Source organism: Artemia sp. Qi Xiang Cuo, chromosome 6, assembly GCF_049724085.1.
Source record: "Artemia sp. Qi Xiang Cuo chromosome 6, ASM4972408v1, whole genome shotgun sequence".
Lineage (NCBI taxonomy): Eukaryota > Metazoa > Arthropoda > Branchiopoda > Anostraca > Artemiidae > Artemia > Artemia sp. Qi Xiang Cuo.
This window is the reverse complement of record NC_142799.1, coordinates 59,622,913-59,638,417: the sequence shown is the minus strand read 5'-3', so window position 1 is coordinate 59,638,417 and position 15,505 is coordinate 59,622,913. Positions and strand designations below refer to the sequence as shown.

Below are 15,505 nucleotides of genomic sequence, written 5' to 3'. Positions count from 1 at the left end.
ACAATAAACTGTCAAGGGAATTCAAGAACTATAAGTAATTATTCATTATAATTTTTTTTTTTTTTTTTTTTTTAGGTATAATAATAAATTAAAAAGCTGAGGAACTGTAGATAATTGAAACGGACATTCATTTCAATCTTCTTCATTTTCATTCAAGGTTATGGGCCTTTTGGTTGACACCTGTCAGCAATCCCTATTTTATTTTTATGTTAATCAGTCGATAGTGGGACGTTCAGAAGACTTTTCATTTTCTGACATTTAAATTTCAGAATTTATGGATATGTTTCGACCTACTAGACTTCTGGAAAGAGAAACTCAGATGAACCGAACAGAAGAAGTTAGGCTGCTTTTTGCTGTGGAGGTCAAACAATAAATTCGAAAAGACAGTGAAGCAGAGTTTCTCTGTCACCGTTGTACAAAAAATGTAGAAGCTGCAAAAAAAAATGTAGAAGCTGAAAAAAAATGTAGAAGCTGAAAAAAAATGTAGAGAGCTGAAAAGGGAGGTGGAATGAAAACATTGGCAAATTTGACCTTCAGCTCTAATAGATTTATTCCTTTTTTCTTAATCTCATTATTCGACTTTCCTCCGTGTCATATTTGGATTTTAAGATTAAATAGATTATATTAAATGCGTGGTTTATTAAATAAAATATATATATATATATATATATATATATATATATATATATATATATATATATATATATATATATATATATATATATATATATATATATATATATATATATATATATATATATATATATATATATATATATATATATATATAAAATAAATAAATAATATATACAATGATTAAAGGCCATATTCTTACACTTTTATAGTTAATTCTAGCAACTAAAGTCTTTGGACATTATGAATGGAAAAACTCATATTCACCATCAAAAGACATATATTTCTTTTGCCATACTTATTAGCTCCCATTACTCAAATTAAATATTCCTTTTCTCCTATGCATAAATAATATACATTCCTAGCTTATAATAAAAATATCTGTAATTAAAATGTTCGATAGCTCGTCCAGAAACTCTTAACATTAATGAAAATAAGGAAACTTACTGTTTTGAAGGCAACTTATTAATCCTTGAAAAGTTTAATTACTATTCTTATTCTAACCCCCTTAAATCCAACAGTAATCCACTACTGCAAAAACAATCAAATTGAGAAAGGTTTTGGTATAATAAAAAGAGCGTAAAGGTTGATGAGTATAGCTTTTGTAGGCCATGATAATACTTTTTGCTAGGCACTCTCGAAGGAGTAGCCTTGAAGAGGCGGGGATATGTTCATCAAAACAGCAAAAAGGACACATTAACTGAAAATTAGCATACGGGATATAGTAGTAAATTTGAAAAAATAAATTATTTCAGGGGGGTGCAAGAGTTTCCCCTCTCATGGCGGTTTTGTGGTAAAGACTTGTCATGGCGAAAGAGGTGGGAGTACAAACACATATTTTTCCTCATTTAAAAAATGTCAGCAAGAAAATCCGTTAAAGTCCTAAGAAAACTTCAATTTTTTTTAGTTCTTGCCGGAATAAGAAACCTTTTTCCTTGTAAAACCGTGTCTCATAACCTGGGTATAATGAGAAAACTTAAGCATTTTTTTTCCTCCTTTTGTTATGCGTCTTCTTTATTTTTCCCTTATCCATCCATATATATCGTTTGGCTTGGAACATTTCCTTCTATTGTTCGGGCAGTACGAGTTCTGCAAAACAAAGCTGTTCGGCTGTTAGATGGCCTACAACCCCGGGATTCAGTACGAAACGCGTATGAACGTGTAAAGATTCTGCCAGCTTCCGGATTACGGGAGTTGCACACACTTCTATTCATTTTTCGGATTCGGAAGGATATAAACCTCCCGTGTTCTGATAGCTTGGCAAACCTGAGATCTTCTGTCCATGATTATGATACTAGGTCATCTGTAGAGATTAATATTCCGCTGGTTGTTTCGGCCCGATCGATGTTAAAGGGATGCTTTTTATTAAGTATGAATTTTAGTTTTTTTTTTTTTTTTTTTTTTTTTTTTTTTTAAATGATGATATTGGTAAATATTTATGGCTCCTGGAGGTGATGATTACGATTATGATAGTAAATTTAATGAAAATGTTAAGGTGTAAGGTTTGTGGTGCTGTTTGGGGACTGTGATAAAGATAGTTTATTTTTTTCGTTTTTTTATTGTTTTGTTATGTTATTGTATTTTTGCCACCCCCTTGGACAAGTTTTTACTTCTTGGGGTGGCCGCTAAACTTATGTTAAATTGTTTGTTGGTTTAGAATAAATCTCTCTCTCTCTCTCTTGTACAACGTGTCACAATCACATCACAATCACAAGCAATCACCAGAAACAATCACAGTTTCTGGTTTTTCCGGGTTTATCTAAAGTATCTTGGAATTCACCTGTTAAATTCAATAGACACTTTATACCAGTGACTGAATTAAGGACAATTGCTAAATCATCAGCAAATAAAAGGATGTTCTAACCTCCAGAAGAATTAATAAATAATAAGCGAGAAGAGCTGATTACAATTTCTGCAAATGCATAAAGGCCCATTCACAAAGAGATTTTACTAACACTGAAATTTAGCTACCGCTGACTTGAGCCAACCAAAAAATCCTATGAAAAATTCTGATTGGCTTAAATTGGTGCTGGCAAATCTCAGTGTTAATAAAATCTCATTGTGAATGGGCTTTAAGCAGCTTAAATTAGATCAGACGTAACATTTAAATAAATTTGGTATTTAAACTTAAGATTTAAACACAAGTTTCTCCAAGAGTTAGAAAAAAAACTAAAGAAAAAATATTATGAAGATCAAAAAATACTAATAAAGTGGGACAATAAAATAACGAAGTGAATTAAGTCTATAACAAAAAATTGCAAGATAAAGATCCCCAAAGTTAAGCGGTAAAGTTACATCCTCTATTTCTGGTAATATTTATGTAAGATCACTAAGAGTAGTAGGTGTACTAGTTCACGAAACTATAGGGGGATGAGGGAATCTGTTTTAAAAAATCTAGGAGGGGCAATTTTGTTGTTCTTAGATTTATTCCAATGAAAATATCAATAAAGGGTATTTTCAAAAGTTGGGAGGGAAGGTCAGAAAAAAATGTTGGGGGGCAGTTGTTCCCCCTTCAATTGCTATCCCAGAGCATCAGTAAACAACTGTCAGACCAATTTACAATAATAAGTATGGCTTACTTTTTGCAAAAGCCAGTGGCGTCAATTGAAGGAGACTAGAGGGTGGGGGGGGGATGTATTTTTCGAAATCTAAGCGGGGTAAATTCTGTGTTTTTTTTTATTAAAATGGCAAAAAAACATTTTTTAATCAAAATGCTAAAAGAACGTATAAGAAGGTACTTTCTCAAAGTTTAGGGGAGAAGGGGGGGGGATAAAAGAATCTGAGGGTTGAGGACAAGTGCCCCCCCCTCCCCCCATTTGACGTCACAAGTAAAATCACATAAATGTAAAAAAAAACGAAGCCAGATGGATCTGGAGCCCAGTTGCTATTAAAATCGATTAAAAGTATGTTTTATACATCTACGGAAATACTTTAGAATATTCTTAAAAATACAATCATAAATCAACAGAATAATCTGAAAATATCTAATATGAGCTTGTTCCAGTTAGAAGCAAACCCTCCAAATAACACTCGAATTATAGACACTAAAAAGTGCTACATTACCTTTCTGAAAGGAGGCCATTCTTCTTCATTATCATCATTAGCTTCACCTCCAACTTCAAAATCATCGCCAGTAAATAGAGGAGAGGTTGAGTATTTCAGAATATGCTTCAATGCAGTAGTAGTTATGTCCCACAATTGTACAGATCCGTCTTCGTGTCCGGTTACTAAAACTAAATGATCTTCTAGCTGATCAACTTCACCAGTTTCACCACCATCTATTGGCCATGGCTAGAAAAAAATATACTTCACCAAAACGAAACACACAATAAGTGAGGGACCAGGGAAAACAAATTCCTAATCTCTAATAAAAGTTGCCTACAGGCTGCCTACATAGGCTAGCGACGTCTCAATAATGAGCACTTTACAACTGAGTAAGGGTTTAGCCTATTATGCAAGTAACTGACAAACAAAACTTAAATTAGATTTTTGGCATGTCTGGGTTCATACCTTGGACCTAAGGCATAGGTGCAGAAAATAAAAAAAGGAAGAGATTTCTTCTCAACTGCAGAAAGCCATGAATTGGACAATAATATTACTCAAATCCCCATCCAACGCTCTTCAATTGATGTAAGGAAAGACTAGCTTATCTTCCGCAAATTGGCAAGGACAGGCTGACGGGCAAGCTTATTTTTCGCACTGGCAAGCAAATATTGAAGTTAATTTTTTTACCTACCTGGGATCTAAGGCCCAAGTAACGAAAAATTATAAAGTGACGAGTTATCTATTTTTTTAGAGCCCGTCATAATCCGGTGCGTTTGTTTTTTTTCTTGTTTATTATCTCCCACTTTTCTTTTTTTGCGTTTTCTTTGATTTTTAGTCTCCACGCTAATCTTATTTTATAAGCCAAACAAAGAATTAAGCAAATTTATTTTATTCATCTATGCCATTTAATCACCATCTGTTACATGTTATGACTAGGGCCCGACAGATATGGATTTTTGGGGTCCGATACCGATACCGATACATCTGAATCGTACCGATACGATACCGATATAATTTGCCGATAAATTTCCCTCAGGAGAAAAAAAAACTTACCTAAAGTTTAAAACCCCCCATTCTCTGCACATATTCATACTTACATATTTGTCCCTGGTCTATTACACACCAAAGAACAGCATCAATATTTCACAGTGGATTCCAAAATTAGGCCATTTACAAGAATTGTTTAATTTTCTTTACCTTTTCTGATCAACAGCTTCTGAACACACAAACGAAATGGCGGATATTTGCGGAAGTGACAGATAAGAAAAAAAAATTAATCAAAGAAGCCGGTTTAGCTACATAAACAAAAATACTGTACGTGAAAATCTGATTGAAAGAAGCGTAAGATATTTATTTAAATTGATTATTCAAAATCCAAATTTCAATAGCGGGACTTTGAATTTTAATCATTCACAGATTAATGTGCAAACTTTACATTCATATGATATGGTCTCTTACTAACGAGTTACCGCTAGGCACACTGGATACAAGGGTGCAGTCAGAGTTTTAAGTTTGGAGGAGAAATTTAAAGAATTTGTCGACAAAATTGTCGCCAAATAAGGACACACAAGCTAAATTTCCAAGGTAAATAGGTAAATTTTCCAAGGTGTTAACACACGGAGGCGACACCTTAGACCCCCCCCTCCCCCATTAGCTGCACCCCCCTGACTGGATATCATCGTTTTAACCGATTGAATCTTGGATATTTCACCCACTCAAGTGAACATTCATTAAAAAGAAATGTATGGTTTATTGTATTCTTTTTCGTTGTTTTGGTAGATGTACATTCTCGAAGTCACCATACATTTAGAACACTGCTGCACCAGGTGTGTATTGATAACAAGTATTGACTATAAATATACTTTGACTTCATTTGACTCATTTGTGCTGCTCTCTCCACCATGGTCAGACTTAGCTGGCGGCTCCGCCCCCAAGGAGAGGAGAAGCAAAATCACCTGAGGAAATCTGGTGCCATCTTTCAAACAAGTTGAGCATAACAAAAGATATATATATGTTATATATATATATATATATATATATATATATATATATATATATATATATATATATATATATATATATATATATATATATATATATATATATATATATATATATATATATATATATATATATATATATATTGGCCAATAACCAATATTTTTTGCCGATATCTGATAATGACACTAACCCTCATATCGGCCCGATAATATCGGTCGGGCCCTAGTTATGACTGCTATCTCTTTTAAAGGTGTTTTTTGTTCACTATCTACCAAATTTTTGGTACTTTCTTTGATTTTAGAGTCTATGCTAGTCTTTTCTTATAAGACGAAGAGAGAATTAATCAAATGCATTTAGTTCATCTGCATGATTTAACTAGCATCCATTACAATTAATGAATATACTAACTGGTGTGTAAGTCACTTTACAGTTTTTCTCTGTATTATCTCCCTCTTTTCTTTATTAGTTTTTTTTTTACACCACCCTTATCTTTTTTTATAGTAAAACTTCCAGGGGTTAAAATAAAAAGGCAAACACTTGATGAGAATTTGGAAGCAGAAAGTTGTTTGTCACCAACTTTAACCAGCTTTGCATGAAGATTTTACGGTCGTCACCACAACTTGGGCTATAACTGCACTCGAGGGTATTCATATCGACTCAAAAACTGTACAACTTAATTTCATGGACTGTACGCCCGAAAGAAATCATGCTATTGAATTAAATGCGCTATAGTTTTTATAGTTGTCTTTTCTATTTAAATTACTGAATAAAATGGGCGGAGTCATTTTATATTATCCCCATTTCATGTTTTAGTATTTCGTTTCGTTTTAGGCTCTATTTTTCTTCAATAAATAGAAATAAAAAAAGACCAACCTTTGATGAAAATTTCGATGAAGAAAGTTGTTTATCACCAGCTTCGACCAGCTTTGTATGAAGATCATTGGATATTGTTGCGACAACTTGATCCGTAACTGCACTGGAGTGGAGAGACGCTAAGTATGGTACTTTAAAGACAGGCCAACCTTCGGAGGACAAATCAATAGCAACCAATTCTTCCTCAGCAAGGATGATGAGGGCGGCTAAATCTAAAAAAGGAACAAAAATAAAATATGTGAAATATGGGTACGCCGAAAGAATATGGGCAGCGAGACAAAAACTCAAACTTAGCAAAAAAAACATGGCTCTAACACTGGGGTCATGCAGGTACGTCAAGGAAAATGTAGCTTGAATCTGTGTCACAAGCCATATGCATGAAAATACACTAATATGCATTATTGTTCTGTTAATGCACTATCAATCATGTGGCAGATGGGCAATCATGGGGCAGATGGGCAGGATAAGCTTTTCAAGCCACGCTGTTTCCTACAGATTCGATACAGGTTGCTGACAGAGTCAATACTCTGTCAACAACCTTTTATCGACTGCATACGAATATCGAGTCAAACACCCACCCACCTCTCTATACATGCCTGGTTTGTTATTTGCATATTTGATTTGTTATCGACGACGACTAACCAAAAAATATTTCTATGCATTTTGGGACAGGAAATAACTCAAAATCGTGTTCACTTTTGAACAAGTCGTAGCTTTCACACACTGTGAATACAGTGTTTACTTAATCACCATTTCCCATACCTACAAACATAAAAGTTGACATACGAGCCACCTTCATGAGAAAAACTTACATTGAGTCAGATTGGAACCAGATATAGCGTTAGGGGGAGGGGGTCCTACAGTGAGCATGACAAGACCTGAGATCATTTATTATATCAAAGATACTGAACAACAGTGGTTTTGGTGCCACGGCTTTTAGTACTGACAGTATATATACTTAATAAACTGAATTCATATATGAAATTAGTTTTTAGCTAGGAGCTCAAATTTTCAAGATATATAAAATTAAAAACCAACTATTAATTTTAAACCATTCTTAAACCATAATAGTGGATAATGTTGCTATATTTCAAAAGCATAGCTGATGCGGAAAATATATTTCATATTTGGATTCAGTATTCCAAAAACACATTAGAAAAACATATTACAAATAGATAACAATATAGGAACTAGTTAAATTTATAATTCTACATTACTGATGTACCGTGATTTTCAGTAAACTTAATTGTGGATGATAGTGCTTTGTTTCAGAAGTGTAGTTGATAGAGAAAAAATTATTTCATTAACCGATTAAGCGTCCCAAAAAAAACATTAATCAGCTTATAAAACCTAGGCATAAAAAAAAAAAAAAAAAAAAAAAAAAAAAAAATCCTTTTGGGCTTTCAACGGTTAAGTCACTGGTACTGGTTTTAATCGTCTGCCCTTTTTTTATTGTGTTTTTTTGTTCTTCTTATTTTTTTCTTTTGTTTTCTTTCTTTTTTATTGATTTTTTTTTTCTCTTCTTATTTTTTTTTCTTTTCTTTATTATGGTGCTTTGCGGGCAATACCTTATGGGAATTGTTCTTCTTTGTATTTAGAATTTATAATTTAGAACAAAATTCAAATTTATCTGGTTCTCTCTAATCTTTGTTCATACCCTGAGAGAGTGAGAGTTCAAGTTCCCTCCACAAGAAAAGTACTAAAAAAGTTTTGTGATTTTTGCAATAAAGGCAATCAAACTATTATCGTTTATGCAAAAAGAAAGTATGTTATATTATAAGCTAATATTATAAGTAATATTACAAATGAAAGGTCCCAATTTCTTTTCTTTGCAATGTCGTAAAAGAACAGGATCTTAATAAAATGTTCCTTTCTTTTTATTCGAATAAAGAGTTAATGGAAAGGAAGATATACTTTCATTAGCTGACAGCTGCTTTTATAAAGTGACACAAGTAAGAATAAGACAAAAAAACAAGTTATGCCACCACAGATATCTCCAATATTAAAAGCAGTTTCTTTTTCTTGTTGTTATGAAAAGAAGGATATATTTGAAAAAAAAGAAAAAAGACAATAATTTCACCGCATGCATGAAAGCTAAAAGGAATTAGAAGCTTTGTTTTGGAACTTTTTGGCCAAAAGGCTACGTTTAAGGGATTTAAGTTCGACAACTACTGCTCAACATATTTCAACAACAAGATACTTTTTTTTATTCTGATTGCATATATGATTTTCACGGATCAGAATTCAGATGGCAGTAGCTTTTGATTTGTTCTTTATTTTTTTAATATAAATTCGAAATTAGGCAACATAAATGTCGAAATAACGATCAACTATCCGAAATACCGTATGCGAAATAATTTCTTAGACCACACTACCTTTCCATTTACAAATAAACATAAAGTTTTAATAACGGGTAAAATTTCTTAAAAATAAGATGAAAAATAAAAAAGTAAACTCTTTAAACTAGTGGTTTCCAACCGATTTTGTACCATACTCCACCTAGGCATTTCTGAAATCTTAATGCCCCCCCCCCCCCTGTCATATTTAAATTTTGTTATTCAAAATTTTACGTGTATTCACCTGAAGGAAGCTAAAAAGGTTATTATTCTGGTATATTTTTTGGGTCGATCTCTAGGCATATTTTATTCTAGTGAAAAATATTGCTGAATACAACACCTTTAATACAGTGTATAACATCAATGCAATACTATCGTGTATTTTCTTACTCTTTAAATGCATTTGAATGTGAGTCCATTCATATAAATATGTTTTTATTTTGTTTTTTTTTTCAAAATTAAGACTCTAAAGTATAGTCAGCCGAAGGGAGCATGTCTTACCCATGACCCACCAAAATATTGCCCCCCCCCCTCCCTCCTGGTGGGGCCGTTGTGCCCTGTTGGGAATCACAGCTTTAAACTCTTTAATAATGATAAAAGTCTGAACAGTTCGGCTTCTCATCTAGAAGCCTTTATCAATGAAAAAAAAGAAAAAATTGCTTAAACATAGCATATAGAAAAACACAATTAAACCATATACACCATGGTAAGGAAACAAAGCACAAATAATTACGCAACATGAACAAGACGTAAATATTTGTCCTCTGGTTCTTTGACATACTGGGTTTGGTTTACACGTGAGTTTTTTTTTTTTTCGTTTCTCGTTTTATTGTGTAGCCTTTGGATTTTTTTATTTTTTTTTGGGGGGGGGGGCAAAATAGGTGGATCCGATAAAAAAATTTTAGGAGGGGGGGGGACAAAAAAGGTTGATCCAATAAACTTGCGTTAGGAGCAAGTTTTATTAACGCAAACTTGGGTAAATTAAGTAAATTACACTACTTTAGACTACGCTAGGGGGGGACGCCCCCTGGATCCGCTACTGATGTGGTCAAAGTATTCAGACTTCTGTTATTATTCTTGTGTTAAAACGTTTTTGTTTTTCACTACATTAAGAAATTTGTTCCTTAATAATATATCTTCGTTTAAATTATATCGTGTACTAATTTCTAAAAGAAGACAGATTTACATTTAAACAAAACCTTATAATCTCACCACATCTATGAAAGGTACAGAAACTAGAAAGTTCGGTTCCGAACTTTTGTCTGACAAATGCTGTTCAACTTATTTCGATAAACAATTTTTTTTCAGAATTTTAATTGCATTATAATTATTTGTATTGTCTTCACGAATCAGAATACAGATAGTAGCAGCTTTTTATTTTTGTTTACTTCATATAAACTTGAAATTATACAACACTAATATATACATAACGATTAATTATCAAATATACCGTATACCAGGCACGTACGCGGGAATTTGTTTCGGGGGGGGGGGCTTATCCTTCAAACCCATCATTCTGTGAGAAAAATTAGAAAACTATGGGAAAATAAAAAAATCCTGAAATTTCGGGGGGGGCGGAGCCCCCCCCCCCTGCGTACTTCCCTGCCGTATACCAATATTTGAAAGAATTACACTGAAAAAAAAACTTTACAAAAATTATTTAATTTCACCGCATTTATGAAAGATAAAGGAAACTAAAAAGTATAATTATGAACTTTTTTGTCAGTAGGTTTAAGGGATTTTAGTTCAGCCAATGCGCTTCGACGTGTTTCAACAACAAAAGGATTTGTTTCACAATTCTGATTGCATTATGATTAAATGAATGATGTTCAAGAATCAAATTTCAGATGGCAGTACCTTTTGTTGTCTTTATTAAATCTAAACCTGAAAATACACAAGAAAAGTTTCAAAACAACAATTATAAATAAGATATATAACATTGTAATAGATTAGTGTTGAAAAATATTCTAAAATTTCACTGCATGCCTGAAAAATAAAAGTTATTAGAAAGTTAGATCTGGAACTTTTTAATGAATATAATTAAGAGATACTAATTCAAGTAAATGTTGTTGAATATTTTTAAACAATAAAAGTTCTTTTTTTTTGTAAAAGCATTATACTATATACTCGTATTTACGAGATAATTTCTGAATTTCTCAAAGAAAAGGTTAAAAAAATTTCTCCTAAAGTTTATGACATAACTCCAGAGTTGCTAACAGGAAAGCCTTTTTTTAATAAGGTACTAGTGTTTTAGTAATAACAATTTAAGAAGTATGAACTAAATTAAGAAAACGATTTCTTAATCGTTGTTTATTCACGAATATACTGGCAAAATCCTCGTCTGTCCAAAACCCCCCACTTATAACAGGCTCGGTTCTAAAGAAATAGGTCTAAGAGGCTCTGGTCTAGAGTAGGACTGAGCAGTGAATACCAAACCAACAAACAAACACATAACCAAGACGGACAAAATGAAGAACAGCCAGAAGAACAGAAAGAAAGAGAAAAAGAAAGATGAGAAACAAAAAGAGGGACGGATCAGAGAGAAAAAAGAGAGAGACGGGGTGGGATTTAAAATTATACACGAGTAGTTTCGAAACTACAATTAGAAATCTAATATACTACATTCTGATATGCAAAAGATTTATGTTAAAAAAAATTCGGCAAATTCACTGCATGCCAGAAAAATAAGAGCTATTAGGAAGTTAGATCTGGAACTTCTAATGACTACTATTAAGAAATTCTAATTTAACAAATGCTGTTCAATGTTGTTCAACAATAAAAGTTCTTTTTTGTAAAAACATTATACTAAATGCTCGTATTTACGAGACAATTATTGAATTTCTGAAAGAAAAGTTTGAAATTTTTTCTCCAAAAGTTTACGACATATTTGCAGGAAAGCCTTTTTTTAAAATAAGGTACTGGTGTTTTAGTAATAGCAACCTAAGAAGTATGAACTCAGCTAAGGCAACGATGTTTCTAGCTCTCCCCCTCCAGCCTCCCACTTAGTGGAACGTTCTGTACACTTAAATAGCTTTTTGTTTCTTTTTTACTTAAACAAAATCTTTCAGTTGTACTTTTGACAATTGCTTATAAAGCAGCTTAGATTTTTCTTCGTTAGATTTTATTTATCAATATTCAACATCTGTTTCATATTCTACATTATTAGGTACAAAATTCAAACTCAAATTGTTCCCGGGACTTATTTTCAAATAGACTAATGAAGACCTAAATGAAACCATAGCAAAAAAACAGTAAAAACTAGATATGAAAACTTTCAAGTCCCTGTGAAATTGATTCCTTTAAGCTATCCTAGGTTTTAAAGCATAATAAAAAGAATTATCGTCAAACAAATATGCTGATTTTGGAAAAGAAGAAACCAATTTTACTTTTCAACCTAGAATGGAAGCAATTGTTTTAAAAGAATAGAAAATGTAAACGTCAATTTTATAAGCTATAACCTCTCAATCCGAACCGTTGTACTAGGAGAACGACGTAAATGTACATCATTTAAGGGTTAACAACAAATAGTTTTGGTTATTTATGGCTAAAGCGTAATCTTTATATAGCTCAAAGGGCGTAAACACACACACCCCTTCCCTTCCCCCAAACCCTTTGTAAAAAAATGACTGTCATACTTCGCGCTGTACTACAAATTGTCATTAGTTTTGTTACCATCAGATATAGGCTTATAAATGTTTTTTTGCTTCCATGTTCGCTTCACTGAAGCTTGACGGACGAAAAGAAAATTTCACCTAGCTGACTTTCTGTTAAGCTTGACTTTACATCACCGGTACAAGATAAACATTTAAAATTTACACAGCACCATCGGAGCAATTCACACACTTCATTAATGACCCCTGAAGAAAACTAAGTCTCGTTTGACGAGAAATTTAGGGGAAGTTGGTAAAAGATACCCCCCCCCAGTGTTGGTCCGTAGACCCCCCCCCCCGCTTCGTAAAAAAAAAGTCTAAGACATAGTGGTGTAAAATAGAATTTTCGCATTTTGACACCACCGCCTCCCCAACTTGGAACGTGGGATCTTCCCAAGAGTCAGAGCTTTCTGTACCAATGAAAACAAGCATAGAAGTATTTCATGATTGCATAACCTAGTTTATAGGCAATAGGTTCCAATTACTATGATTGAAATTTTGATTACACCTAATTAAAGAACAAAGAGAAAGAACAAGCTATTTTGTCAACTATTAAATGAGTAGTAACTTTACATCTTTATAACGATACAAAGTTTAAAATATTATTGAATAAATTGGTAAAAGAGTTATTAAACAATATATCAAGAATACTATTCAACCGATGGTAGTTTAAAAGCATAGATTAAAATGAAATTTTGTAGAACAGAGCAGAAAAATAACAGTTTCCAAATTGTTTGGCAACGCGTATAATTAGAATATAATGTTTCTTTTACAGAGACACACTAGATGGACACTTCAAAAAAAAATTACAAAAAAGAATGAGAGCAAAAGCTTTCATATTTGAATTCTGTCTTCATTATTTTGTTAGTCGAATAATCGTCAAAATAAAATTTTTATATAACCAAAAAACATCGAAACATTTTCAGCCATAAGTGAGTCCTTCAAGAACAAATTGGAGCAACCGATCATGTGTGCTATAGTTTCAGATGTGTTACACAAAATTGTATTTGAAGAAAAAAAATAAAAAAAAACATATACCACCCTTTGAAATACCATAGTAGTTCTGCAGAAAACGGTCAGAACGACACTAATATTTTAACCTGGCTTTTATCTTTAGAGCAAAATTTATAGCATTTTATATGTCGATTAATATAACTGAACACGAGGAAGTTGCCAGAGACATCACAGGACTGGTGACTTGCTCAGGTTTACTAACTGTCTAAGTTGTGAATAAAATATACACAAAACTATCGAAAGTATAGGGGAAATGATAAATAGTTCGACATTTCGAAAGGGACACGGGACAAAGCCCATCCTCTTCCTTCCGGAAAATCCTTTTGATTGGCCACTCTTTGTCGGGCTTAAGCAAGATGATAATTATTATCTAGGTTAAGCCACACACGGAGTGGCCAACAACACGAAAAAAAAAATGTTTTTGGCTCTCTGGTACGATATTTATTTTAATCCATGCTTTTGATCTACCATCATTTGAACATTACCATTTTTGGAATATTGCTTATTTATTGTTTGTGTGAATTTGTTTAATAATGTTTGAACCTTATTATAAATAAAATTACAGCTCATTCTTCAGCTGACAGAAAGACCTTAGCTTTCTGTATTCTGGGTCTTTAATTAGGAGTAATCAAAATGTCAACTAAAGCAACTGGAACCTAGTGCCTGTAAACTAAAGCTTATAATTATGGAGTAGTTCAAGGTTAATTTTATACTTGTTTTCATAGGTGCACAAAGAAATTACCTATTACTTATTATAGTTAACAGCTAAAGTACACACAAAATAATTTCAAAATGCTTCTTACAGTGGAAGAAAAATTGGCACTTCGGATTTTAATGAAAACGCCCCTCCGTTTTACAGTAGCTAAAATTTATAGAAAAAAATATAGCTAACTTGTATAGAATATAAATGCTCGTCTGTGCTAGCATAAAATAAAGCGGTTTGAATGCTTATACAGAAGACAAATGCTACGAATGTTATCAATGCTTATTCGCAATTTGTGGAGGGACGGGCGCAAAACAATCAAGGCTCAAAGGCCCATGGCCTCCACACCCCAGGCAGGCGAGTCTGCAGTCACACAACTGACTTCCGTCCCACATCAGGACTCAAAATTGGTAATAACAGGATTCGAACCAGCTCCACAAAAAAAACATACCAATGCTTATATTGCCACACTCGTGTTAGCATGAATTACCAAAGTCAGTGGAAATGAAATCAGACAGCCTGAATTAATTAAATAGAAACGTACAACCGTATATCTGAAAAATTAGAAGAAGAAAAACTGGGACAAATAATCTTTAGTTAGAACGACCTCCATATGCAGTTATGCAGTTTTTGGTAGGATACAGTTTTGTCTTCTTTGGATTTAAATCTTTGGGTTTGGACAAAGATGTGCAACAGGCAGTGAAGTTTCAAGTCATCTTAAGCTTCATAATATAACTTCAACTCTTCCCATACGTCTTGCTGTCACAAACTTTGCTGTTGGCGAGGTGAGCATAATTTAGCAGTACCAAAACTCTTGTTGATATTGCGGGACACCAACCACCAAGATTAACGTGACCCACTGACGGTACTAACCGAAGTATCGAAACCTCTATTAATAGCTGTCGATTCCCAACGACAACTACGACTTCAAATTAAAATTACACCTTCTTATGTTCTACGTTTTTTGCTTATCTAGTGCTCATGTTTCACCCACCTTTAGTTACCTTTTTAAATGTGCTACCATGTGATACGTAGAACATAAATCCTCTGGTAACGTCTTGATCTGATAAATCTCTAGTCCAGTGCAGTGGTGCCTGTTCATTAAAATTTAGAAGGGGCAAAACATATTTTCAAAATGTAGGGGGCGAGGGGTAATTTTTTTAATTTTTGCAATAAAAATAACATTAAAGGCGTTTTTCAATGACAGTATCCCAAAAAAGGTATTTTTTCAAAATCTAGGGGAGGGTATA

At 33.1% G+C, this 15,505-nt stretch overlaps 1 protein-coding gene across 1 annotated transcript in view; it reads right to left on the bottom strand.

Moving 5' to 3' along the window:
• The window catches only part of LOC148951465 (LLGL scribble cell polarity complex component 2-like), a 109,062-nt gene that overhangs the window by 79,931 nt on the left and 13,626 nt on the right, over window positions 1-15,505 (bottom strand). The window contains exons 3-5 of the mRNA XM_089091117.1: window positions 6,553-6,764; window positions 3,697-3,924; window positions 2,369-2,492 (exon numbers count right to left, since the gene is read on the bottom strand). Of these exons, the coding sequence (XP_088947243.1) occupies window positions 2,369-2,492; window positions 3,697-3,924; window positions 6,553-6,764 (564 nt within the window). The remainder of the gene's footprint in view (window positions 1-2,368; window positions 2,493-3,696; window positions 3,925-6,552; window positions 6,765-15,505) is intronic.